Here is a 24,018-nt window from a genome sequence, read left to right as displayed (position 1 = left end):
ATTGGATGTTTTGATGTACATATACATTGTAAAATGATCACCACAAAGCTAATCAACATATCCATCACCTCTCTCTTTCTTCCTTTCCTCTTTTCTCTCTCTCTTTTCTTTCTTTCTTTCTTTCTTTCTTTCTTTCTTTCTTTGGCAAGAACATTTAAAACCTACTTCTTAGCAAATTTCAAGTATTCAATACAGGATTGTTAATTATAGTCATTATGCTGTACAATACATTTCTAGAACTTCTTCATCTCATTGGGGCACCTTGGTGGCTCAGTCCAGTAAGCATCCAACTCTTGATTTTGGCTCAGGTCTTGATCTCATGGTTCTCAAGCCCGGTGTCCGCCTCTGTCCTGGCAGTGTGGAGTCTACTTGGGATTCTCTTTCTCTCTCTCTCTCTGCCTCTCCTCCACTTGTATGCTCTCTCTCTCTCAAAACAAACAAACAAACAAACAAACAAACATTAAAATAAGAAAGACTCTCTCTCTCTCTCCCTTTGCCCCTCTCCACTGCTTGTGTGCTCTTTCTCTACAATGAAAAAAAAAAGCAAGCAAAAATAATAGTAAAAAAAATCTAAACTAAACAAGAAGCTGAGACAAGAAAGGGTTGACAGAGGAAAGAAAGTCATGTAAAAAAATTAGAAGTTTCAATGAAGTCATTTACTGACTCCTGAAAAATTAAGAAGCAGCTGCCATGATGTGCTAAAATCGCTATGTTCGGGTGAACAGGAATTGGCCTTGGTCTCTGCCCTCAAAGAGCTTACAGTCTAGTAAAAGAAGAAAGGCATTAATCAAACAATCATACATATAAGTTATAAATATTTAAGGTGGCAAATTCTAGGAGGAAAAGTTCAATGGGTTGAAAAGTTCTAAAGGAGAGGGTTTGTGTTCACCCACGTCCCTCCTTCCTGTCAGTAAATGGGTGTGCACATCATGATTTGTAGCTAGGTGCTGTTCCCTGAAGGTCCAGATGGATGTCCCTGGGAAAATGTTATCTGATCTTCCGCCTGAAGAGAAACTAAGAGTGCAGGAAGGGGAAGGCACAGCATGGTGGAGGCCGGGATAGAGCATGTGCAAAAGCTTTGGAAGGGGGACACAGCCCATTCGAAGAACTCAAGGAAAGAGGAAAATAATTGTGAGGTAAAGCTTGAGAAGCCAAACAGCAATTACTCAGGGCCCAGCCGGTCACTGTAAAGGTAATGGTCTCTCTATGAGGAGCTTTAAGAAATGCTAAGATGGGGGTACCTGGGTGGTTCAGTCAGTTGAGAGTCAGACTTCAGCTGAGGTAGTGATCTCACGGTTCATGAGTTCGAGCCCCGAGTGGGGCTTGCTGCTGTCAGCCTGGCAGCATGGAGCCTGCTTCAGATCCTCTGCCCTCCTCTTTCTCTGCCTCCCCCACCTCACATTCTCTCTATCTCAAAAAATAAATAAAACATTAAAAACAAAAACCCAAAGAGGGTCTTCAGCAGCATTACATTTGAGTATATTATGGGAGAGAGGGAATAAGAAGAGATCTAGCTGTCACAGGGAGCTAGAATACACTGAGGAAGATAAATAAGGAAGATCCTTGCACTACAGAATTTGAGACACTTGGTCAGGAAAAAAGGAGAAAAGCCAGTCACAAAGTCAGAGAGATGCTACTGAGAACGTATGTGGATTAATGCCCTGCTTTAGCCTAATCTGATGACGTTAGAGCAGAACTTCATTTTTTGCCTGTACCTGAATGTACCCTGAGAACCAGACTTTGATTCTGATCATCATCAGGTAAAGCCCCCCTCCTCCCCACCCCCCACCATAGGTATCTTCTGGGAACACTCAGAAGATTAGAATCAACAGAGGATAGTAACTAATGAGGATGAGAAAAATAGAACCACACTCTATGGGATTAGAACATTTTATTACAAATTAGTTGGGGCACAATTTATAAACAACATAATACACATTACACCATTGGTTTTAGAAATGAATGTCTAGTTTTTCCTCAAAAGTAATTGTTCTTTTTTTTCCCCTTAAAATTTCTGGCTTGGATAATTAACCTCCCTTGACCCCATAATGAGGTCTTTTTTTTTTTTTTTTTATCTGTTTTCTCTTGAAAATAGCTCTTTTAAAAAATAAATGTCACAATCTCATTGCAAAATCATGAGAGTGATGCAGAAGCATAAAGAAGAAAGTGGAAATAACTCAAAATTGGATTACCCATTTTTAATACTTGGGTGAACACTCAGTCATCCATTTACACACAGATAATTTATATGAAGATAAAAAAATAAGGTGTAAGTATTCACAATCTGTTTGTTGCTTCCATCTGCTATATGGAAGCCTTTGTCATATTTCTTGAGCCTTTGTTTTATAAAACCAGTGTATTGGGTAAGGGGAGGGCTAGAGAAGCTAGGAAGGAAAGATTCATGACAGAAAAGGCACAGCGTGACTTATGGAAAATAAAAGGAAGAGTCACAGGTGGCTAAGAGAAGGGATTTTCGGGGGGCTTGAAGACAGGAATAAGAAATGATGTGGGGTAGCTCTCATACATCAGAAATATTAAAAGGAAAAAAGCAAGAGTAAGATTTTTGGGGGGATGTGTGTGTGTGTGTGTGTGTGTGTACAAGGTCAAACATTTATTTTCCCAGTTTCTGCAAAATTGCTAGATTGTGTACAGCTGTGTGAGGATGTGAGCTAGAATCCTAGTTTTATCCACAAGCAAACTGTGTGACTTAGGGAAACTTAACTTGACATCCCTAAACCTTGTTTCATCTTCTGTAAAATGGTCTCCACATTCTTAACATAGATAAGGTAGAGAATGTGTATAAAGCAATTGCATAGTGCTAGGTAAGGGTTAAGGACTCAGGGAATAGTGACTACAGGCACATCCCCTGAAGGACAACTTAGGCTACATGTCTTCTCTGCCCACACCAAACTGAGATGTTAAACAAACTGTGATTTGAGAGGGTTCAGAAGTGTATGTAGTTACAAGACAAGGGAGAGAACTAGCAAACTCAAAAACCACAGGAAATGTGAAAAAAGGATAAGCAGATGTATTTTTCAATTGTGGTAAACTACACACTGCATAAAATTTGCTATCTTTACCCTTTTTAAAATTTTAAAAAATGTTTTATTTATTTTTGAGAGAGAGAGAGAGAGTACGAGTAGGGCAGGGGCAGAGAGAGAGGGAGATACAGAATCCAAAGGAGGCTCCAGGCTGTGAGCTGTCGGCACAGAGCCCAACATGGGGCTTGAACTCGTGAACTGTGGGATCATGACCTGAGCTGAAGTCCGACGCTTTACTGACTGAGATTCCCAGGCGCCCCATCTTTACCGTTTTTAAGTGCAGTTCAGTAGTGTTAAGTATTTTTGTACTGGTGCGCCATCAATCTCCAGAACTTTTTGCAAAACTTGTTGTCAACCTGAGACTCTATATCCATTAAACAACTACCCATTTTCCCCTCTCCCAGCCTTTGGAAACCACCATTCTCTTTTCTTTTTCTATTGATTTGACTACTCTAAATACCTCGTATAACTGGAATCACATGGTATTTGCCTTTCTGTGACCGGCATATTTCACTTAAAATAATGTTCTCAAAGTTTATCCAGGCTGTAGCACATGTCAGAATTTCCTTGCTTGTTCAGTCTGAACAATATTCCATGTATGTATATATCACGTTGTGTTTATCCACTCTCCATCGGAATCCTTATACCGCACCTTAAGTCATTTATCTACACTTAAATGGGCTTCATTTTGTCCTTTTTGTTTTATGCCTTTTGTAAGGGCAGTAATATATTTTTTTATTTAGGATTTTCACTTTTTTTTTTTTTTTTTGCTTTGTTTTAATGCTTTCAAGTAGGATGGGAAGCTTTGTGAATAAGAATGGAATATAAAAACTTCAAATCACCAAAATGTCATGAAAACTAAGGGCTGTTGTGTCTGTGAGATCTCCAGCAAATAACACCCTTCTTTCTCCTTAGATTCTGGAAAAAAAATTGAAAAATAATGATCAACTCCAGTATTATTGGAGACCAAGCTGGAAAATGGAACTTGGTGGGAGAACCAGATGATCTTGGTGATTGAACCTCATAATTAGGCCTTCTTCTCCTCAAACAACACAGGACAGGAAGAAGGCTTTCCCCACCTTTTCATACTAAGGAGTAACATTGGCAGGATGGGGTAGAAGGAAAACCAGAACAATAGGAGTTACTAGGAGTTAATAGTTAATAGGAGTTAATAGACCCAAGCCCGGCTAGGGTCTAGGCCTGGCTTTACCACGTAACTAGATGTGTTACAAAGGGCAAGACAACGATTGCTATTTCTCAGCGCCACCATCTGCATACGGGAGAATGGATAGTGACAGAATAAAGAGAGATAATAGTAAAGTCAACATGCGAACATGACCTATGCCAGGGAATATTTTCCCAGTTATTTATCGAACATGTTCTGTGCATCATGAACACTGGAGAGAGGTAATAAGGATGAGCAAATTGCCAAGCAGGACTTTTAGGGAGTCATGTAAAAGAGGGATTAAGAGTAGGGGCTTTGAGTTACCTGGATCTGAGTTCGAGGTCTGCTTTACTGCTTATTGTGCAAACTTGAGTCCACTACTTGAGGTCTCTAATCCTCAAAACCTTTTTGTTTTTCTTTCTATAAAATGGGAAGTTTACTGTATGGGGTGATGCAAAGATTAGATAATACTGTGAAATGCTCATCACGGTGCCTGCAGAGCAGATCATGCTCTATATGTGTCAATACTATTCTTAGCAACATGAAGGAACTGAAATGTTTATAGGCAGAAAAGAGGAACGTTGCAAATGCAGCAAGAGAAATTAAGTGAAGGGTGATTTAGCCTGGAGATGGACTATTGAGGTTGCTTCTTGGACCACCACTGATCCTCGCTATCCTCAACAAGACAAACTTGGTTGCATTATGAAGATAAGAAGTCTGTCTCCAGCTGCTTGCTATGCCCCATGGATTCCTTACCCAGGAATAAGGCACTGAGGATAATATTAGGGGGATAATTTTGGGGGCCCCAAGTGTTACAGAGACATGCATAGAAAATCTTATTAGGGAAACAAAATATAACACTTTCGAGGAAGCATTTTCTATTATCTTCTTATTTATTTAAGAGGAGGAAATAAGTAGATGATGTTGAGACAAAAATTTCCAAAATCCATTTAAGAAACCCATAGTTTATGCCAGAGAAATAAATACTGCATTGTAGAACACTCTTCTCAGGGATCTTTTCACTTCCCTGTTTCTTAAGGAATCGATTAACGAGTTCAGCATGGGTGAGACAATATTATTTAATATTTGCACCACAGCACCAAGCAAGAGGTTGGGTGAGGGCTGCAGGTAGATGATGATTACAGGTCCATAGGCACAGAGGATTGCAGTGAGGTGGGCACTGCAGGTAGAGAAAGCTTTCTGCCCGCCCTCTGCTGATCGGATTCTCAGAATGGCAATCCCAATGCGTGTGTAGGAGATACAGACACTGAACCAAAGCATTAAAGCCAGAAACCCAACATTAGTGGAGCCCACTTTCTGGGCCAGGGAGCTGTCAGTACAAGCCAGGGGTAAGACAGCAGGAATGTCACAGAAGAAGTACTCCACCCGGTTGGAGCCACAGTAGGTTAACCGAAAGGTGAAGGAGGTCAGGATGGTGGCGTGGAGACAACCCGCCAGCCAGGCTGCCATGACTAAGCTGACACAGACCCCAGGTCTCATAATGAGCATATACCTCAGTGGGTGACAGATGGCCACAAAGCGGTCATAGGCCATCACAGAATAGAGACAACCTTCGCTAGACCCCAGGAAATGGTAGAAGAAGAGCTGTGCAGCACAGCCCTTATAAGAAAGGGCTTGGCTCTGGCCAGAGAGATAATATAGCATCTTGGGACAGGTTACAGGTGGGAACAACGTGTCGAAAATAGATAGGCGTCCCAGAAAGAAATACATGGGGGTGTGAAGGGTAGAGGAAGAAACAATTGCTGTAAGGATGAGTAAATTGCCAAGCAGGGTGAAGAGGTAAGCAAATGAGAAGATGACAAATAGCACAGTCTCCAGTCCCTCTGTCTGAGGTATTCCCAGTAGAATAAACTCATGGAACTCTGTGTGATTCCTCATGTTCCCGGAGCAGAGGTCTGGATAGAGATAAGACGGTGAAAGCATGAATGTGGAGAATGACTCGAGGCAGACACGATACCAGGACATTCATCACCATCAATCTTTGTTTATTTAAAAATTTTTTTAAAGGATTTCATTTTTAGGTAATCTCTACACCTAATATGGGGCTCAAACTTACAACCCCGAGATCAAGACTCACATGCTTTACTGACTAAGCCAGCCAGGTGCCCCAAGCTTTGTTTAAACATAAATATGATGCTGAAATTAAGAATTAGGCTTCTGCCAAAGACATTTAGAGGACAGTGAAGCAAATAGAATGTATGCTTTTATGTCACGGGATGTCTTCTTCCTTAATGAACATGGATACAATGCGATACGAAACATTACTATGGTGAAATACTGGATGGGCTAAGAGAACAAAGAGCTCAATATTGAACAGATGAACATAATTTAACTAACATCCACAGTCAATTATACAATAATGCATGCCCTAAAATAGACTAACCTGGAAGCCACTTCCTCCTGATTTCTTTTCAGAACACGTCTACAGTTAATCAAAGACACGGTCAAATACCCTAAATATTCATCAAAGGTTGATGTGGGCACCCACACCTTTGACGACAATAATCGATTGCAATTCAGTACAATGTGCATTAGAATTTGAATTGTATTAGTATTATTCTAATTGAATACATTCCGTAGTTTGAGAATTTTCTTATTTAGCAATGTTCATTTGACTGAAAAGAAACTATCAGTGATAAATCTGGATGTGATCCTGGGGTTTTAAATTGTCTAAAGATTAGTAGCTAAGTTGTATTATGTAGAAGGTAGGTTTTAGTAAAGTTATATCACCCATAAAGATGTAGATACGGATATTTAATCTTTGTTAACAACCAGAATTTTTGACTCCTTAGTGCAATAAAAGGATTTCAATTCCGCAACTGTTTTGTGTTTTCTGCTTTTTAAAATTTTTAATTTTTATTTTTTTCTGGTAAGAAAACTTACAATGGGATCTACTTTCTTAACAGATTTTTAAGTGTACAATACAGTATTATTAACTGTAAGCACGATGTTGTACAGCAGATATCTAGAGTTTATTCATTTTGCCTTACTGAAACTCTATACCCTTGGTTCTGTCCCCATTTTCTCTCTCATCCTTACCCCTGGCAACCACCATTCTGCACTCTGCTTCTATGTGTTTAACTATTTGTTTTATTTTAAAGGAAAAAGTCACAAAACAGAATATGTTGAGAATAGGAATTGCCACCAGGGTGTGCTGTTGTCAGCTGTCTGTTACAAGGCTAGGATTCAAAGGTGCCTGTGAATTGTCCATAAAGGCATGCATGATATTCTCACTTTCAGTTTTGACTTTCATGATTCAATGGAGTTCCGAAGCATATGAAAATTGTTTAATTATAATTTCCTGACTTCCAATTATAATTCCTGATTGATTTCTTCAATCCTCTTCTATAATTAATAGTTACTAATTGATAATTTTATCTTCTAAAAAAATTGGAAGTGGTAAGATAGGTTAATACTATTCATATATACAAAGGAAATTCCAAAGGAACTGAATTTAGGTTCTATTAGGCTGTAAATCCCCTGAGAGTAAGCATCATAATTTGTCATTAAATCCACAATACTTATCACAGTGCTAGTAAAGAGTTGGCATTTAAATATTTGTTAGATAAGTAACTGAGTGAAAAGTTGGAAATTATTTTACAGACATACTTCGAGTATAAGTTCCATGAAGAGATTGTGTCTATTCTTGTTCAGCACTATATCTCTAGAACTTAGAAAATAGTAGCATCCAGGAAGTGTGTTTATTTGAATAGGATTTTGGAATGCTCTGAAATGATTCCTTTTGTTTTTAGACTACTTTAGGCCTTTTTTTATTAATCCTGGAAAGCAATAGCTATAAGTGAGCCTCCTGTTAGCTTGAGAGTCCATGCCTAATGAAAGGAATTTAGGTGCACATCAAAATGTAGGGTATCTAATTCCTGAACTAGAAGAGATAAGATGAGCCTTGAATATCTTCATAATTGCTGGTGACTCATTATTGTCTCTTGTTGGGGGGGAAAGCATGTACATGACAGGTGGAAGGGAGAGCTAAGGAAGAATGGACCTTCCTGAAGAGAAGGAAAAGGAATAAGTCATGATTGGTTGTGCATTTCTATCAGTGAATAGGAAGAGGGGAAAGTGAGGAGGTGGCCATACTCTTTTCTTTGAATTTTTTTAATGTTTATTGCTTATTTTTGAGAGGAAGAGACAGAGAATGAGTGGGGTAGGGGCAGAGAGAGGGTGGGACACAGAATCCAAATCAGGCTCCAGGCTCTGAGTTGTCAGCACAGAGCCTGAGATGGGGCTGAAACCCACCAACCTGAGCCAAAGTCAGACACTTGACCAGCTGAGCCACCCAGGCGCCCCATACTCTTTGCTTTGAAAGGGAATGGTGTGATGTTGCACACATCATTTTTTGTTTCCCATCGGCCAGAACTCGGTCATAATGTCATACCTAGCTTTAAGGGAGGCTAGGAAATGTCTTTATTCTGAAAGACCATAGGCTTGGTTAAACTTGGGCTAAACTTGAGAATTGATATTAGAGATTCCTAAGCAACCTAAAGTCACAAGGACAGAATTTTGGGTGGAGACACCTAATCTAAGGTGGCTTGTATTCATTCTCTATTACACTACAAACGTGTTTTCCTTAAGCACTCACACTACCAGATATTTTCTTCTTTATTTACTTGCTTATTTGTTTATTGACTATTTCCTCCCCCTGCAATGTAAGCTCCAGATAGGGAAGGGTCTTTGTGTCTTGTTATTGCCACAATGCCAATGTCTAGAACAATGCCTTGCATACAGTAGAAGCCCAGTAATTATATGTTGACTAAAAGAGTGAATTACAAGGGGCGCCTGGGTGGCTCAGTCAGTTAAGCATCCGACTTCGGCTTGGGTCATGATCTCACGGTTCTGTGCTGACAGCTCAGAGCCTGGAGACTGCTTTGGATTCTATGTCCCTCCCTCTCTCTGTACCTCCCTCACTCACGCTCTGTCTCTCTCTCTCAAAAATAAATAAACATTAAAAAAATTTTTTTTAAAAAGAATGAATTGCATGTTCTCTTTCAAAACTTGATCATTGGATTTATTAAACTGCCTATATGCAAACAGTGAATTATTCATCGGGCTTACACGAAGTATGAATAAACAGATCAATAAAATACATTCATATTTTTAACAGCTATTAAGGTCTACTTAATTATGTACGTTGTGCCAGATTCAGAGGCTTTTCATTTAAGTGTCCTTCCAATAACCAGCATCATCTATATGTTTCCTGATTCAGTTCCTTCAACCCAGCTGCCATATACCGTCTGTAGCAAACTGTTTTTTTTTTTTTTAACCTCTCTAGTCCAACCGGGTCAGAAGATGAACTCTGCCCATTCTTCCAGCCTCTTCCTTTTGTTGACCAGACACTTCGGCCAACAGAAGTTATAGTCAGGAGAAACAATACCAGATGTGATTTCTACCAAGAGAAAAGGATCATTCCCTCTCACAATTAGTTTGATACATGTAAAGAACATAGTCCTAGAGCCTAAAACTGATAAAATAGAATTTGTGCTTATATTGTGCTTTACCCTACATGTGTATATACACACATCACATCACGTCAAGATCCACCGAATCTTTAAAAACAACCCAGGGAGGGAAGTGTGCCATTATTTCCATTTTACAGATAAGACAACAAACTCAGAGAAAGTAAATATGAATACATTGCAGAGACCAAAATGAACCTGAGTTTTCATATGTATTATGTTTCTTTACCTTCTACATATTCTCAATAGCAATACAATTCTTTTTTTAAGCCTCAGATTTAACAGATCATTTTGAAATAAAGAAGACATAGGAAACTTCATCGCTTCTAGTGTCCCTTAGCCAGCAAAATGAGCATAGATATTATAACTTACTTATGTTGTTAGCCCCAGCACCAAAAAAAAAAAAAAAACCCAAACAAACAAAAAAACAAAACAAAACCCACAATAACCCAAAAAACAAAAACCAAACACCTTAATTTTATGATCCTGATGAAAAATCCATAAGTGATGCATGACTGGAAGACTTGGTCCCTGTGAGCATTGTCCTGTCTCCGGGCCCTCCCCCCTGTGCTGTTAGGAAGGATGCAATCTTGGGACAAATAACTCAAACTAGAGATTAGAAGTCAATGATAATGCCCATAAAGTTCAGGGCCTACCATACAGCATTATTAGTAGGGCCTAGTGCACAGTAAGTCCTGGGTAATTCAATCTGTTACAGGAATATGATGTGATTTGATGTGATTGTTGATGTTACTGTGAAAGCACTTCACTGGTAAAACAGTCTCTTCCCTTTGCCTGTCTTCTGATTGGTCCTTAGCAGAGACTAGGCGTTGGAAAAACAGCAAACGTTCGAGGGTTGAAGAATTTTCCATTGATCCCTTAATCAAGTAGTCGCCACTTTGTAACCGGTCCCTAGAAGGGGCGGGCCTTCCTGGAAATTTTGACTGCAGCTGTTTTCCCCCGGCTGTGACTCAGAGCGCCCAGACTGCGGGAGAAGGTAGGGGATCCCGCAGCCCGCGCTGGGGCTGGATCACACCCCTTAACCGTGACGGCCAAGACGCGCCCTTTCCAGCTCCCTTTCCCCATCTCCAAACCCGCTGGGGCTTGTTTTAACTGCAAACCCAAGGGGTGGGGGAATTTAATCCTGGTGTTCGCTCCCCGGGGGTTTTCTGCAGGTTTGGCAGTTTAGGGGAATCTTGTGGGGGGTGGGGGTGGGGGTGAGGGCTGGAAAGGGGATTTAGGCATCTGCTGATTTTCTCAAGGTCCCTCTTCTTTTTACTTTCTCTTTAACTTATCTCTCTCTCTCTCTCTCTCTCTCTCTCTTTCTTTCTTGTAGAAGATTGATGTTTTCTCAATTTTATCGAATTTTCTGCTGTGGAAATGGAGTTTCAAACCTCCCCCCACCCCCGACCCTAGTAGGACTGCAGCCTCTAAACCCTTCCCTATAGAAATTTAAGGAAGCGACTCTGGTCCCTTCTGTTAATACTTGGAGGCTGCAAATCTAGGACTGAAATTTTAAAGATTAAATCACTTTCTGTTTCTATCTGAGCTCCACTCCCCTCTTGTTCCCTGCAACAGGCTGCAGGGGTGTGGGCCGCTGCGCCACGAGCACGCTGGCTCCTCCCTCTCTTAGGTGGGTGGCTGAACCGCTAGGTGCCTGGACTCTTGGATTCCTGAGGGTCCACCTTAACACGCAGCCCTCCGGCTCACTGGGCCCCCCCTCTATTCTCCCAGCCGCCTCAGATTCAACGCTTTGACCTTGGTCAGCTGCTGTGGTCAGTCTTTGCCTACCGTTGCCAGGTGCATTTCTGAAATGGCATCCTGGGGGGCAGAGAACTAGTTCTGAACCACCATAGTTTGTACGGAGAAGGTGGGGGAGAAGGTGCAGAAAAGCAAATTCCCCTCAATGAAGGATTTGTTCTGGGGTTAGAATTGGGAAATAAGACTGTTTCTTTGTAGGAGATAACCCTCTGCTTCTGTCCCTTCACCTGGAAGCCATCCTTGGTGAGTATTGCCAAGCCTCAGAGATTGGGTTACTTGACACATTTCTTCAGTTGTCGAGGGTCCTGGGTCTTTCTCCTGTTGTAAGCTTCCTACTGATATTTTTAGAAATTTTTCCCTCCCCTAACCCCAGCCTGTCCTACCAGATCTTACCTCAGTCAAGCATCTGCATGGAAGTCCTTTTCCTGACCATTCTTTCCTCTCCCCACAGCTGCTACTGCCCTCTGTGTTTCTATCAAATGGGAGCCATTTTGCCACACTCAGTTGTTTTAAATTTTTTAATGTTTATTTATTTTTGAGAGAGAGAGACAGAGAGAGAGAGAGAGGGAGATCATGAGTGGGGCAGGGGCAGAAGGAAAGGGAGACAGACTCCTAAGCAGGCTCCAGGCTCTGAGCTGTCAGCACAGAGCCTGACGTGGGGCTTGAACCCACGAATGGTGAGATCATGACCTGAGCTGAGGTTGGATACTTAACCGACTGAGCCCCCCAGGCACCCTGCCACACTCAGTTTTTATCCAGTTCTTCAAAATACCAAACACAGAATGAAGAGCCTGATTTATTGGTGCTGATCTGTGGACATGGGGCATGGTGTACAAGATGCACCATTGCCATTAGATGGATGAGCGACGTGGACATTGCTCTGGATGGGAGTAGGGTGAGGTTTTAAATGGTGATTGGGATGGGCATAGAGGGCCTAGAAGTAGTCCTCCAGAAGCTTCAGAATCCTTGAGGAGGATGTTGTTCTAGGAAGGAAAGTTGCCTTTCTCATGAGCCTGCATGTTTTTCTGGCCTGTGGGTTCCTCAATGAAGGTTGGGCTTCCCAGAGCCTCGTCTGCTTCTGGGACTCTGGAGAAGTACACAAGTTTCTGTTTTTTTCGGCATTCTCTGTACACCAGACACTTCCATTTTAGCTCCTTAAGTTGTGTTTTCAGTGAAAGGCCCCCTAACTGGTGCTGGAGATTGTAGCTCATGTCACCCTTTGACAGAGCAGGGAGAGGCAAGGTGACCAGTGATTCTGTTCAGAATGGTCAGAGGGCAGCTTCCAGGGGTACTAGGGCCAATGACTAGGACCAGACCCACCCACTGATTCTCTGGATAAAAGAATCATCGTGTAAATCATAATCTAGATATGTAAATTTATCTTCTTGTTACCATATCACATGAAATAGGTGTCTAAGATTATAATAAAATTTGGAATATGTGGTTAGGATGGCATGATTTCAAATAGAGGTCATGTTGGGGCACCTGGGTGGTTCAGTCGGTTGAGCATCCGACTTTGGCTCAGGTCATGATCTCACAGCTGGTGAGTTCGAGCCCTGCGTCAGGCTCTGTGCTGACAGCCGGGAGCCTGGAGCCTGCTTCGGATTCTGTGTCTCCCTCTCTCTCTCTGCCCCTCCCCTGCCCAAACTCACTTGCATTCTGTCTCTGTCTCTTTCAAAAATAAATAAACATTTAAAAAAAATAAAAAATAAAATAAAATGGAGGTCATGTTGCATATGTGATATTTATATGTATATCTTAGAATACTTTGGATGGAGGAAACAGTGGTTTCAATTGTGCGTCCCAAAAGAAAAGTCACAAGGTAAGTGATCTTAGTTGCAGGGGACCATTATGGATCAAGACGCTTCTTCAGTGCAGGTCTCTGTTTAGCATGATCCAAAGTAACAGGCAAGGTCTATTTAACAACTGTAACAATTACAGCAGGAGCAATACAAGTCTATTATCATCGATTAAACGCTTCCTGTAGGCCAGGCACTATTCTAAGGACTTCATATATATAAATCCATATATGCATATATGACAAATAGTATATGGTTTTCATTGTGGAAAGAGAATACTGAGGTTCAAAGGGGTTAAGATAATTTTAGTTATTCCACATACAGTATCTAAGGAATGGTATATTTGAAAAAGTGCAACTGGTATTTGAACCAGCTTCAGGGTGTTTCAGAGACTTCCTGTTTATTGGGTACTTAGTGAATCTTACAGTTTACCACTTGGGTCTGGCATTTAGAAGGAGTATTACTATTGGCCTCTGTGTCCCCTTCTTCACAGCTTCTTTCTCCCTCCCATTAATCCTCTGAATGTATTCTCGTGCCAGACAGGAGCACATGAGGTCTGGTCTTTGAATAGATAATCCCCAACATATCACTGTATTTCTGATGTGTCTTTTCCACAGTAACCCCGCATCACCATGGTGCGCCCTTCTGGCCTACTAACCCGCCAAGAGGAACCAGGTAGGCATGATTCATGACCCTAACCTGCCATTGTATCTTTGGCATCTAGCCCAATGCCTGGCATGCAGGAGGCCTTCTGGTAAAGTTTGTTCACCACTTGAACTCTGGTCTATCTCTAGTGCCATTGAAGAGCATCTGTGTGACCTTGTCCGTTCGTGAGTTTGTGGCTGGTGTGGCTGCTACCTTAAACTATGAAAATGAAGAGAAATTTCCTTTGGAGACCTTCTTTGTGTTCCCCATGGATGAAGATTCAGCTGTCTACAGCTTTGAGGCCATGGTGGATGGGAAGACAATTAAAGCAGAATTAAAGGATAAGAAGAAGGTAGTAGGGATGAGTAGATTATCTCCTCCCTTCTTATTTCCTTAATGCATACTCTTAGGATCTCTAGCATATGCAACTTCACAAAAAATGCTGATGTTGAATGCTCTTTCTGCTATTCCCCTCTAGCTGCTATTTTCCTAAAATCATCTGGGGGGAATAGTCCATCAGGCATTCACAGTAGAGCTGTGACCTTGGCAAGACCAATCGCAGGGCTTCTCCATCAGTCTCTGTTTTCCGTACCTCTCGTCTCTTCATTTAGCCGTGCTACCTCTGGTATCACCTTCCTTTCCCTGTTATCCGTAGGCCCACATCATCTATGAGAGTGCCATCAGCCACCGCCACCAAGCTTTCCTCCTGGAAGAGGACAAGTGCTCCAGGGACGTCTTCTGTTGCAATGTGGGGAACTTGCAACCTGGGTCAAAGGTGGCACTCACCCTGAAGTACGTGCAGGAGCTGCCCCTGGAAGCGGATGGGGCCCTGCGCTATGTGCTCCCAGCTGTCTTGAATCCTCGATACCGTTGCTCTGGTGAGTATCCTTTCCTTTTGAATACCGGTGGTGGGTTATATAATTTGGGAAACCCCCTCAAGTGTCGTAGGGGTGCTAAGAAATATGAGAAGGGAAAACGGAACTAAGGTAACTTCTTGTAGGATCGCCTGAGGACAGTTGCCTTGATTTGAAGACTCCCATAGTCCCTTTGGATGACTTGCCCTATTCGTTCAGCATGACTGCCACTGTCAGTTCCCAGCATGGCATTGAGACGATCCAGTCCAACTGCCCCTTGAGTCCTATTGAGTACCTTGGAGATAAGAAGACTTCTGCCCAGGTAATTCATAAGAGAGTAATGTTGTTGCCAGCACCCCTGTTCTTTGGGTTCTGACCTTGTTCCTCACTCAGTCTTTCCAAAATGTTCCTTACTTTTCCCTACTAAGTAGAGGGAATCCTACTTTGTTCCTTCTTTATCCAGAGCCTTCTCTACATTCTTGCCCCTGCCGCTGATCATGCTTACTCAAGGAAGAAGCCTGTAGCCCGAAGCTCTGACCTCAGCCCCAGGCAGCAAGCAGTGATAGTTCTAACATGGCTCTTTTGCTTGTTCCCAACTCAGATTTCCTTGGCTGATGGACACAAATTTGATCGAGATGTGGAACTCCTGATTTACTACAGGGAGGTGCATACCCCCAGTGTAGCTGTGGAGTTGGGGAATCCTAAAAACAACCCAGGTATGTTCTTTCTCCCTTGGTAGTTACCTCCTAAAGGGTAACTCTTGTCTTGGAATTTCCCTCAAATTACCCTCACTTTACTTTTCTTCTGTCCAGTAGTAGGTAAAACATTCAAAGAGCTTACATTACGGTTAGATACAATGAGTATCATGTGGTTGTGTCTTAGAGGCAAATTTAAGTGAATCAGTAGATAACGGGATCAAGGACATGGACAAATAATTAACGAGAGGAAACACAACTAGTTTACAAACATAGATGACAATGATCAGTCTCTACAAGTGCAAATAAAAATAAAATAAAATAAAAATAACTGGAAACGTGTACCTCCGAATCCCTTTTATCTATTTCTAGTCTATTTTATTTCTTTTATATATCCCCTTATCTATTATCTACGGTACTAAGAGGTACAAACTTTCAGTTTCCAAATAAGTAAGTCACAGTGATGAAAAGTAGAGCACAGGAAATATAGTCAATAAGATTGTAATTACGTTTGGTGGCAGATGGCAAATAGACTTATTGTAGTGAGCACTGAGTAATGTATAGAATTGTTGAATCATTATGTCGGGTACCTGAAACTAATATAACATGGCATGTTAATTATACTTCAATGAAAAAGTAAATATTCATTTGTGGGGAAAAAATAAAATGAAAATAATGATGTGACATTTTCACTTTTCAAATTATCAAAGATTTCCAAATCCGATAATGCCTGATCATTCATCTCCAGAGATTTTTCATCTCACCCTAGTATCTTAATTTCTAAGTATGTTAAAAACTGGATATAGTCTCTTAATAGTTTTTTAATTTCTTTAATTTCCCTTGTTTTCTAAATTTTCCTTACCATGTGTGTACTGTTCCTTACAACTATAACTGGTATAACCCATAGGAGTCTATTGCTGTCTTGGGCCTTCCTGGGCAGCCATGTCCCTGGATTGCAGGGACCAAAGTCTAACTGGAGGTACTGCCACCTCTGAAGCTTTTTTCACATTGGTGGAATGGAAGGATGTTTGGGGACAGTCATAGTCACAATGCTATAGCTTGGGTTAGGTTCTTCTGTAACTACATTGCTATGAAGACAGTTTCCTGTAGTTGGTCCTCCAGAGGCCATCCTTCTCTCCCATTGTTAATGTTTGGCCAAGGTCGATTTAGAGCTCCTTAGTTTGCCCTCACTTGTTCGACCATTTTTTCTCTGGGCCAGTTGCCCATGCTAAAGCCGGTAGAGGGGCTCCCAGCCTCAACCAGATTTGCTCCAGGTCTTCTTCCACTAAGCTCCATGCCCTGTCTTTGTACTTTAGTTTTGTCCTTTTGTACTGTTTTTGTCCTTTCCCTTTGGTGCCTCCCCCTTGGGTGCCCATGAAATACGCCCACAGTAGTGACCTGGTCTTCAGTCAGGATTATTCTAATCCACCAGAGAAAGTTTTATAGTGCTGAATCTTAAAAGGTATGGATTAGGATCTCAGTTCCTTTCCTTCCAAGAAGTTCCCTTGGCCCCTAGGCGGAATTCCTCATCTGTTCTCTATGACGGGCTCTGCGGGCCAGAGCGGGATATCAGGGGAAGCCTTTATGATCTTGTGAATCCCCTTCTAGCAGGGCTGCTCATATCTCACTTCCTACATCATATATCTGGTCAAGATGACTTTCTGTTCCCATTCATCCAAGGAAGAAAATGACAACCGGCAGCTTGGCTCACTAAACCCACTGATAGTTCTACAAAATGAAGCACACTACTACATGATGAAAGTACTTTACATACATATGCACATATGTACACACATATTTTAAAGTGTATTTATTTTGAGAAAGAGAGACGCATGATCTGGGGACAGGCAGAGAGAGAGGGAGAGAGAGAACCCCCAGCTGCACTGTCAGTGCTAAGTCCAGTGTGGGGCTCGAACCCAGGAACTGTGAGTTTATGACCTGAACTGAAGTCACGAGTTGGACGCTCAACCGACTGAGCCACCCAGGCACCCCCCAACATATATATATGTGTGTATATATATATATACATACATATATATATATATATATATATATATTTAAACTTAGAATATACTTGACCACATTAAGAACATGATTTTTAAAAAGTTATATGTATAAGTTAATAAAAATAGCATAAAAAGTTGGTAAATGATTTTCCAAAATTGTTATTAAGAGCTTAACCTGAGTTAAGGCCTCGATTCAATTCCTTAAAGGTGTATCACTGAACCCTTAACATAATCTTGAGTCAGGTATTATTACTTGGATTGTTCAGATGAAGAAACTGAGGCCAGCAAGCAGAAGAGCTAGGGCTTGAAATGTCTTATTTAAAAATGAGGAAGCAGAGACTCATAAAGGTGAAAATAATTTGAGCCAAGCCAAAGGAATTATAGCAGAAATACCTAGATAGTGCATACTGTATATCTGGCACTGTTCTAAACACATTAAACATACGCACCTGTTTCATTGTCATGGCAGATTGTCTGATTTACCAGTCCAGTGCCAATCCCACTACAGTAAGTTGCCTCTTTAAATAGAATGGAATTTACCTTACCCATTAAAAAAAAAAAAAAAAAAAGCTACCCTTCCATTCTGTATGCAGCGATTTGGATTTTTTAGAAGTTATTCTTGAACTAGCATTCAAGCAAATATTTGATGAGCTGCGCCCATTTCATTTGGAAGCCAGTTTGGTCATTGGGGTATCCCAAGGGTAAGAGATTAAAACGAGCCACATCCTGTAGTCGTATCGAATCCCAAGGCTACTGAGTATTTAAACCTATAAATCCTGGAATCACTTTATAACAGCAAGATACGGGAATTTAATTCTTTGTCCTCTTATATTCTCTGAACTGTAAAACTGGAGTGGATCTAATCACCCAGCCATTCTCATTTCATCTCTGTCTCAATACTAACATTTCAATTCTTGCATCAGTGTTCACTTGTTCCTCAAAATAAAACCAAAGCTGTGACAGCCTGGTAACATGGGTCAGACTCCCATGGTTTCCTTCACAGTGTTGCTTGGATGATGCTGTTAGAGTCTAACACACATCCCACTTCCGGAGAGTATTATTAAATGTTTCATCCCCAAAGCAGAGGACTTTCCTTGGTGTGTATGACACTTTCAGCTCTTGCAAACTGCCAACATAGGAGTTGCCCGTGAGCCTTCATTATTTCAAAAGTATAATTAAAGACTTAAACAAGGACCCACATAATTTCCTATTGATTTAATCTGAAGAGAAGGTGTCCCTGCCAATAAATTAGCTCGATTCTTCTGGCAAATTCCAGAACATTTTAACTTCAGGCATTTCACTCAATTACCTCCCTGCTAGGAAACTAGCATCCAATTATATATTTTAATTATTGGTTGTACCTGTGACCTCTACCTTCTTTTTTTCTTCCATATCTTTTCTGCTTCTCTATCTTTTATATGTTTATAACTCACCCCAAACCCTCTGCCAGGATATACAGTATGAAGAGCAAATAGCATTTTAGGTTTGGATTTTCTCAGCTCCCTATGTAACTGACTACACCGATTCTTGGGGTCTTCGGTATTCTTGGGTTCCTTTTCATGTTCTGGTGTCCTTATCTTTTCAAATTAGATGGTTTGATGAAAGATCCATCTGCGATGGTGTGTTTCTACCCAAATATCCCAGAAGTTGAGCCATCAGCTATCTGTGGAGAATTCGTCTTCCTCATGGACTGCTCAGGGAGTATGCAGTGCCCCATAAGTAAACAGGATAAATCACAGTTGCGCATAGAGGCAGCCAAGGTAAAGCTAGTTACTTTCTTTTTCTGGTCACGGGCACAAAGGAGGATGAATCGCAAGAGTTAAATTGGGGTCCATCTGGAACTTTCCCCTTCTGAGCTACATCTAACATGACCACTCTGAGAATAGCCTTGGGATATAAGGGCCTGGAGTCATGAAATGTGGGAAGGCCCACCCCTGTAAGAATTACACTGGGAGGGTCTGTGTGTCTGGGAGGAGCCTGTCTCACTGTCTCCTTGTACTCTCTTCCTTCAGGAAACACTGATTTTGCTGCTGAAGAGTTTGCCTGTAAACTGTTATTTCAATATCTATGCATTTGGATCTTCCTTCGAGGCATTCTTTCCGTAAGTTTCTAGAAAGCCTACAGAGAGTCCAAAAGGAAACTTCAAAGACAGAAGTAGATTGTTAGAGGGGTTCCTTGCACAGTTGACTTTGGCGTCGGGTGTTTCAGGTGAGGTTGTTTATAGTGGGGGTATCTCAGTTCAGGGACTTGATACTGGGTGGTGTTGAGCAGCTATCGTATCATTGGGCATGTTTGTTTTTCTCAGGAATAGTGTGAAATACACTCAGGGTACCATGGAAGAGGCACTGAGGAGAGTTAAACTTATGCGGGCGGACCTAGGGGGCACGGAAATCTTGACACCACTCCAGGTCATTTACAGAGAACCTTCCATCCCGGGCCACCCCCTACAGGTAGGAACAACTGCAACAGAGCCAGCAGAAGGCAACAGAGAGAATGAAATCTCTGTTCAAGAATCCATCCCCCTGAGCTTGGTTGTAGGTTTGTTAAAATAGGACATAAAATTCAGAGTCTTCTATCATGCAGTGAAGAGAATAAGACAAGAGACAAGAAGCGTTTAATAGAATTCCTTTCCTTAGCTCCGTGCTGTGGGCGGTGGGTGGTGGAAGTTATTTTGTGGAGTCCCACAAAAGTTTTAGATGAGACGAGAAGGGGGAGGTGATGAAAATCCCAGGTACCGAACAAGCCGTTTGAGAATATGGTGCAAGTGACCATGGAACGTTAGGGACCTCACACCCGTCTGAAGGGGCTGTAGTCTCTGGAATGAAACAGTTGACTTTTCCCAAGGGCAAATTCTGGCGTCTTAAAAAATGATCTTCACAGAGATTTGACGAATGTCTTCTTTCTATCTACAGCTTTTTGTCTTCACAGATGGAGAAGTTACTGACACGTTCAGTATAATTAAAGAAGTTCGGAACCACAGACTGAGGCACAGGTAGGAAGAGAATGTGAGTTTTGGGTGACTGACCCGGGTAGTGGCACATGTAGTTTACTGCCAATTGCTACTAGGGTTGACATTCCTTTCAGAGGAGAGAGCGATTCAAGAATTTTAGTTTTACTAGGTAACAAGCTTTTTCTATATCATTTTCCCTCTCTAGTAAAAGATAAAAGTCATTTTCTAAATAATGTCTAAACCATATGGAAACAAAAATTGAATAGTAAGACAGTATAAAAATTTTTTTTAATGTTTTATTCATATTTGAGAGAGAAAGAGACAGAGAGGGAGTGGGGAAGGGGCAGAGAGACGGAGACAGAATCTGAAGCAGGCTCCAGGCTCTGAGCTGTTAGCAGAGAGCCCGATGTAGGGCTCGAACTCACGAGCAGTGAGATCATGACCTGAGCCGAAGTTGGACACTTAACCAACTGAGCCACCCAGGTGCCCCAAGACAGTTTTTTTTTTTTTTTTAAACTATAACCATTTTTATCAAAGTAAAACATACACAAAACTACACAAATCCTAAGTATACAGCTGGGTGAATCACAGAGTTGATCACTACCAACTTTTACCTCTCCAAAGGAAATAGCTTTCCTGACCTGTAACACCATGGATTATTTTTGCTTGTTTTCAAGTAAAAATAAGTGGGTTATACAATATGTTTTTGTTTCTGTGTATTTTACTTCTTGCCCTCAGTAGTATGTTGATATTCGCACCTATTTTGCATGGAGCCGTGGTTAATTTTCATTGGTGTGTAGTATTCCAGAGAATAATAGATAGTTATATGTGTATGTATGTATATATATATATATAGAGAGAGAGAGAGAGAGAGAGACTGAGAGAGAGTTAGATCTGTAGTTCACATGGATTTTGTATGTGTGTGTTGTGTGAAGTAGGGGCCAATTTTCATTATCTTCTCATGTTGATATCATATTGACCCTGTACCATTTATTGAAAAGTTCTCACTGATGTACAGTGTCATTTTTGTCACAGATAAGCATCTACACATGTAGTAATTGTTCTTGGATCCTTTGTTCCATCCCATTAGTCTATTTATCTAGACATGTGCCAGTACTATACCAGATAAATTTACGTAGCTCTCTGATAAATATTGATTTCCAATAGAGTAAGTCTTCAACTTTGTTTTTTTTTTTTTTTTCAAGATTGTCTCAGCTGTTCATGACTCTTTATATTTGTATTTTAGAATTCGTTTGTCAGTTTTTACCAAAAAAAGGAGACTGTTGAGATACTGATTAGAATTACATTGACTTTAGGGGTGCCTGGCTGGCTCAGTCAGTAGAGCATGTGACTCTTGATCTCGGGGCTATGAGTTCAAGCCCCATCTTGGGCATAGAGATTACTTAAAAAAAGGAGAGAGAATTGCATTGATTTTATAGATCAGTTTTGGGACAAGTTAGTGTTTGTTATATTGAGTAGTCTAATCTATTTAGATGGTGTGTCCATCCATTTATTTAGGTCTTTCTTGATTCTTCTGAATGTGTGTTTCCAATATTTTATTTAAAAATTGAAACCTGTAGAGAAGTTGGAGGAATAGAACAATAGACACTCATATACCCTTCTACCAGAGGTCCGTGTTTTAGCACATTTGCCTCACCTATTTTTTGTCTGAAATATTTGAGAGCAAACCACAGATACTGTAATTCTTCATATGCAAATAATAACACACCTTATCTTCTAAGAACAGGGACATCCTGATGAATAACCACAATGAAACTATTAAACTCAGGATATCTAATGTTGAGATGATACTATCTAAATACAGGCCATATTTTGCCAAGCTTTCTAATACTGTCCTTTACAGATTTTTCTTTGTTTGTCTTTGCTTTTGTTCCCAGAGGAAATCTAAGACCAAACATTTTATTTCATTGTTATGTTTCCTTAATCTTCTTTACTCCGGGAGAGATCCTCAGCCTTTCATTGTTTTTCATGACACTGATATTTTTAAAGAGGACTACCTAGTTATTTTTGTAGAGACTCAATTTATGTTTGTGTTTGATTACTTAAATTCACGCTGAGGTTAATATTAAATATTTTGGGAAGAAATATTCCAAAAGTAACATTGAGTCTGCTGATAGGTTTGACCACTTCGTTAAAAGGTGGTATCTGACAGAAAACTTGGAAATTTTGTTAAACATCTTGTTCTCAACAGATGTTTACTCTGTAGATCCAGCATTCATTGATGATTATTACCCAAACGTTATTATTGTCAGTGGTTACAAATGGTGATTTTTAAGTCCTGTCAACTTTTCCAGATTAGTTGGCATCTTACTGTAAAGAAGCGTTTCTTGGGGTGCCTGGGTGGCTCAATCGGTTGAGCATCTGACTTCAGCTCAGGTCATGATCTTGCGGTTCATGAGTTTGAGCCCCACATCAGACTCACTGCTCTCAGTGCAGAGGCTGCTTCGGATCCTCTGTTGCCCTCTCTCTGCCCCTCCCCTTCTTGTGCTCTCTCAAAAATAAATAAACATTAAAAAAAAAAAAAAAGATTTTCCTTCCCCCTCCCTCCCTCCCTTCCTTTTGTTGTGCGAATATATACTTTGGGATTCTTCCAAAATTTTGGATTGTTTTTCAATTTTTTAAGGTTCATTATTTTCAGTTTTCATTTAGATTTTCAAAAATTCCAGTTTTGGCCAGTGGGAGCTGCGTTTCACTTATTCCTATGTCTTTTTCATGTGTCTCTTTGGTGTTTGAATATTTCCTTTCTTTCTTATAAAAGAGTACAGACTCATCTATACTTTTCCATCCCTATCGCCAGTTATTTCTACAAGAAGCCTAGTTTCTTTCAGTGAAAATGACAAATAGAGGTCAATATTTGAGTATCAGGCATAACTCTGTTACGGGGCTGTTCTTGATTGTAGCCATTTTTGGCAGACAGAACTAGCAACTATTAAAAGAATTTGTTTTAACTGATACCCCTACTTCCAAGGTAATAACATAACATTCTTTCTCTTTTTTCTTCTATTCCATATTTGTGCCTTTTTTCCTCTATGGTAACAAACCTGGTTTCCCATAAAATTAGTAAATGTACTCATTTCCTTAATCCAACAATACATACAAAATCTCTCTGTAATGTTTTATAATTCTCTGTGTAGAGGTCTTCATGCGTTTGTTATTAGATTTTTCCCTAAGTGTTTGATACTCTTTTGATTTTTAAATGTTTATTTATTTATTTTGAAGGGAGGGGAGGGGCAGAGAGAGAGAAGGGGAGAGAGAATTCCAAGCAGGCCCCACACGGCCAGCAAAGATCCAGACACGGGCCTTGATCCCACAATCTGTGAGATCATGACCTAAGCCGAAATCCAGAGTTGAACACTTAACCGACTGAGCCACCAGGCGCCCCAAGGGATCTGTCATTTTCCATTGGCATCCATGTAAGAGTAGTATCATTGCAATTTTTTAAAGCCTAGATTATTCAGAAGTATCATGTGTAATTCCCCAATATTTGGGGATTTTCTATTCCTTTGTTAGGTGTCAGATATTCTATATGAAAAGTTCTAGAACTCCTCTGAGCCTCTAGATGATGTTCTCTTCCCTCTGCGAGGATTGA

The 24,018-nt window shown here is 40.7% G+C and overlaps 2 protein-coding genes across 6 annotated transcripts in view; one reads left to right on the top strand and one right to left on the bottom strand.

The window, feature by feature from the left end:
• Positions 1 to 5,172: 5,172 nt before the first annotated feature.
• LOC132662270 (olfactory receptor 10N1-like) lies at positions 5,173 to 6,176 on the bottom strand. The gene has a single exon (XM_060607759.3). The coding sequence runs from the start codon at positions 6,148 to 6,150 to the stop codon at positions 5,173 to 5,175; it is 978 nt and encodes a 325-aa protein (XP_060463742.3). The 5' UTR covers positions 6,151 to 6,176.
• Positions 6,177 to 10,653: 4,477 nt separating this feature from the next.
• Positions 10,654 to 24,018, top strand: part of VWA5A (von Willebrand factor A domain containing 5A) — a 35,276-nt gene continuing 21,911 nt past the window's right edge. The window contains exons 1-11 of one of the 5 annotated variants that reach the window (XM_060605078.3): positions 10,654 to 10,695; positions 11,658 to 11,702; positions 13,876 to 13,933; positions 14,053 to 14,255; positions 14,559 to 14,781; positions 14,904 to 15,079; positions 15,359 to 15,473; positions 19,049 to 19,218; positions 19,471 to 19,559; positions 19,764 to 19,908; positions 20,371 to 20,450. In XM_060605078.3, the coding sequence (XP_060461061.1) occupies positions 13,891 to 13,933; positions 14,053 to 14,255; positions 14,559 to 14,781; positions 14,904 to 15,079; positions 15,359 to 15,473; positions 19,049 to 19,218; positions 19,471 to 19,559; positions 19,764 to 19,908; positions 20,371 to 20,450 (1,244 nt within the window). In that variant the 5' untranslated portion in view covers positions 10,654 to 10,695; positions 11,658 to 11,702; positions 13,876 to 13,890. Of the gene's footprint in view, positions 10,696 to 11,350; positions 11,499 to 11,586; positions 11,703 to 13,875; positions 13,934 to 14,052; positions 14,256 to 14,558; positions 14,782 to 14,903; positions 15,080 to 15,358; positions 15,474 to 19,048; positions 19,219 to 19,470; positions 19,560 to 19,763; positions 19,909 to 20,370; positions 20,451 to 24,018 lie in introns of those variants that run through there. The other 4 variants (XM_078432893.2, XM_078432891.2, XM_060605080.3 and 1 more) reach the window with 4 other exon arrangements.

This window comes from Panthera onca, chromosome D1, assembly GCF_046562875.1.
Source record: "Panthera onca isolate mPanOnc1 chromosome D1, mPanOnc1 haplotype 2, whole genome shotgun sequence".
NCBI lineage: Eukaryota > Metazoa > Chordata > Mammalia > Carnivora > Felidae > Panthera > Panthera onca.
Note: the sequence above shows the minus strand (reverse complement) of the source record. Positions and strands in the feature narration are given on the sequence as shown.

Bases quoted from the DNA above. Each gene is read 5' to 3' on its own strand.
- LOC132662270 (XM_060607759.3), bottom strand. From the start codon at position 6,150: ATGCTTTCACCGTCTTATCTCTATCCAGACCTCTGCTCCGGGAACATG.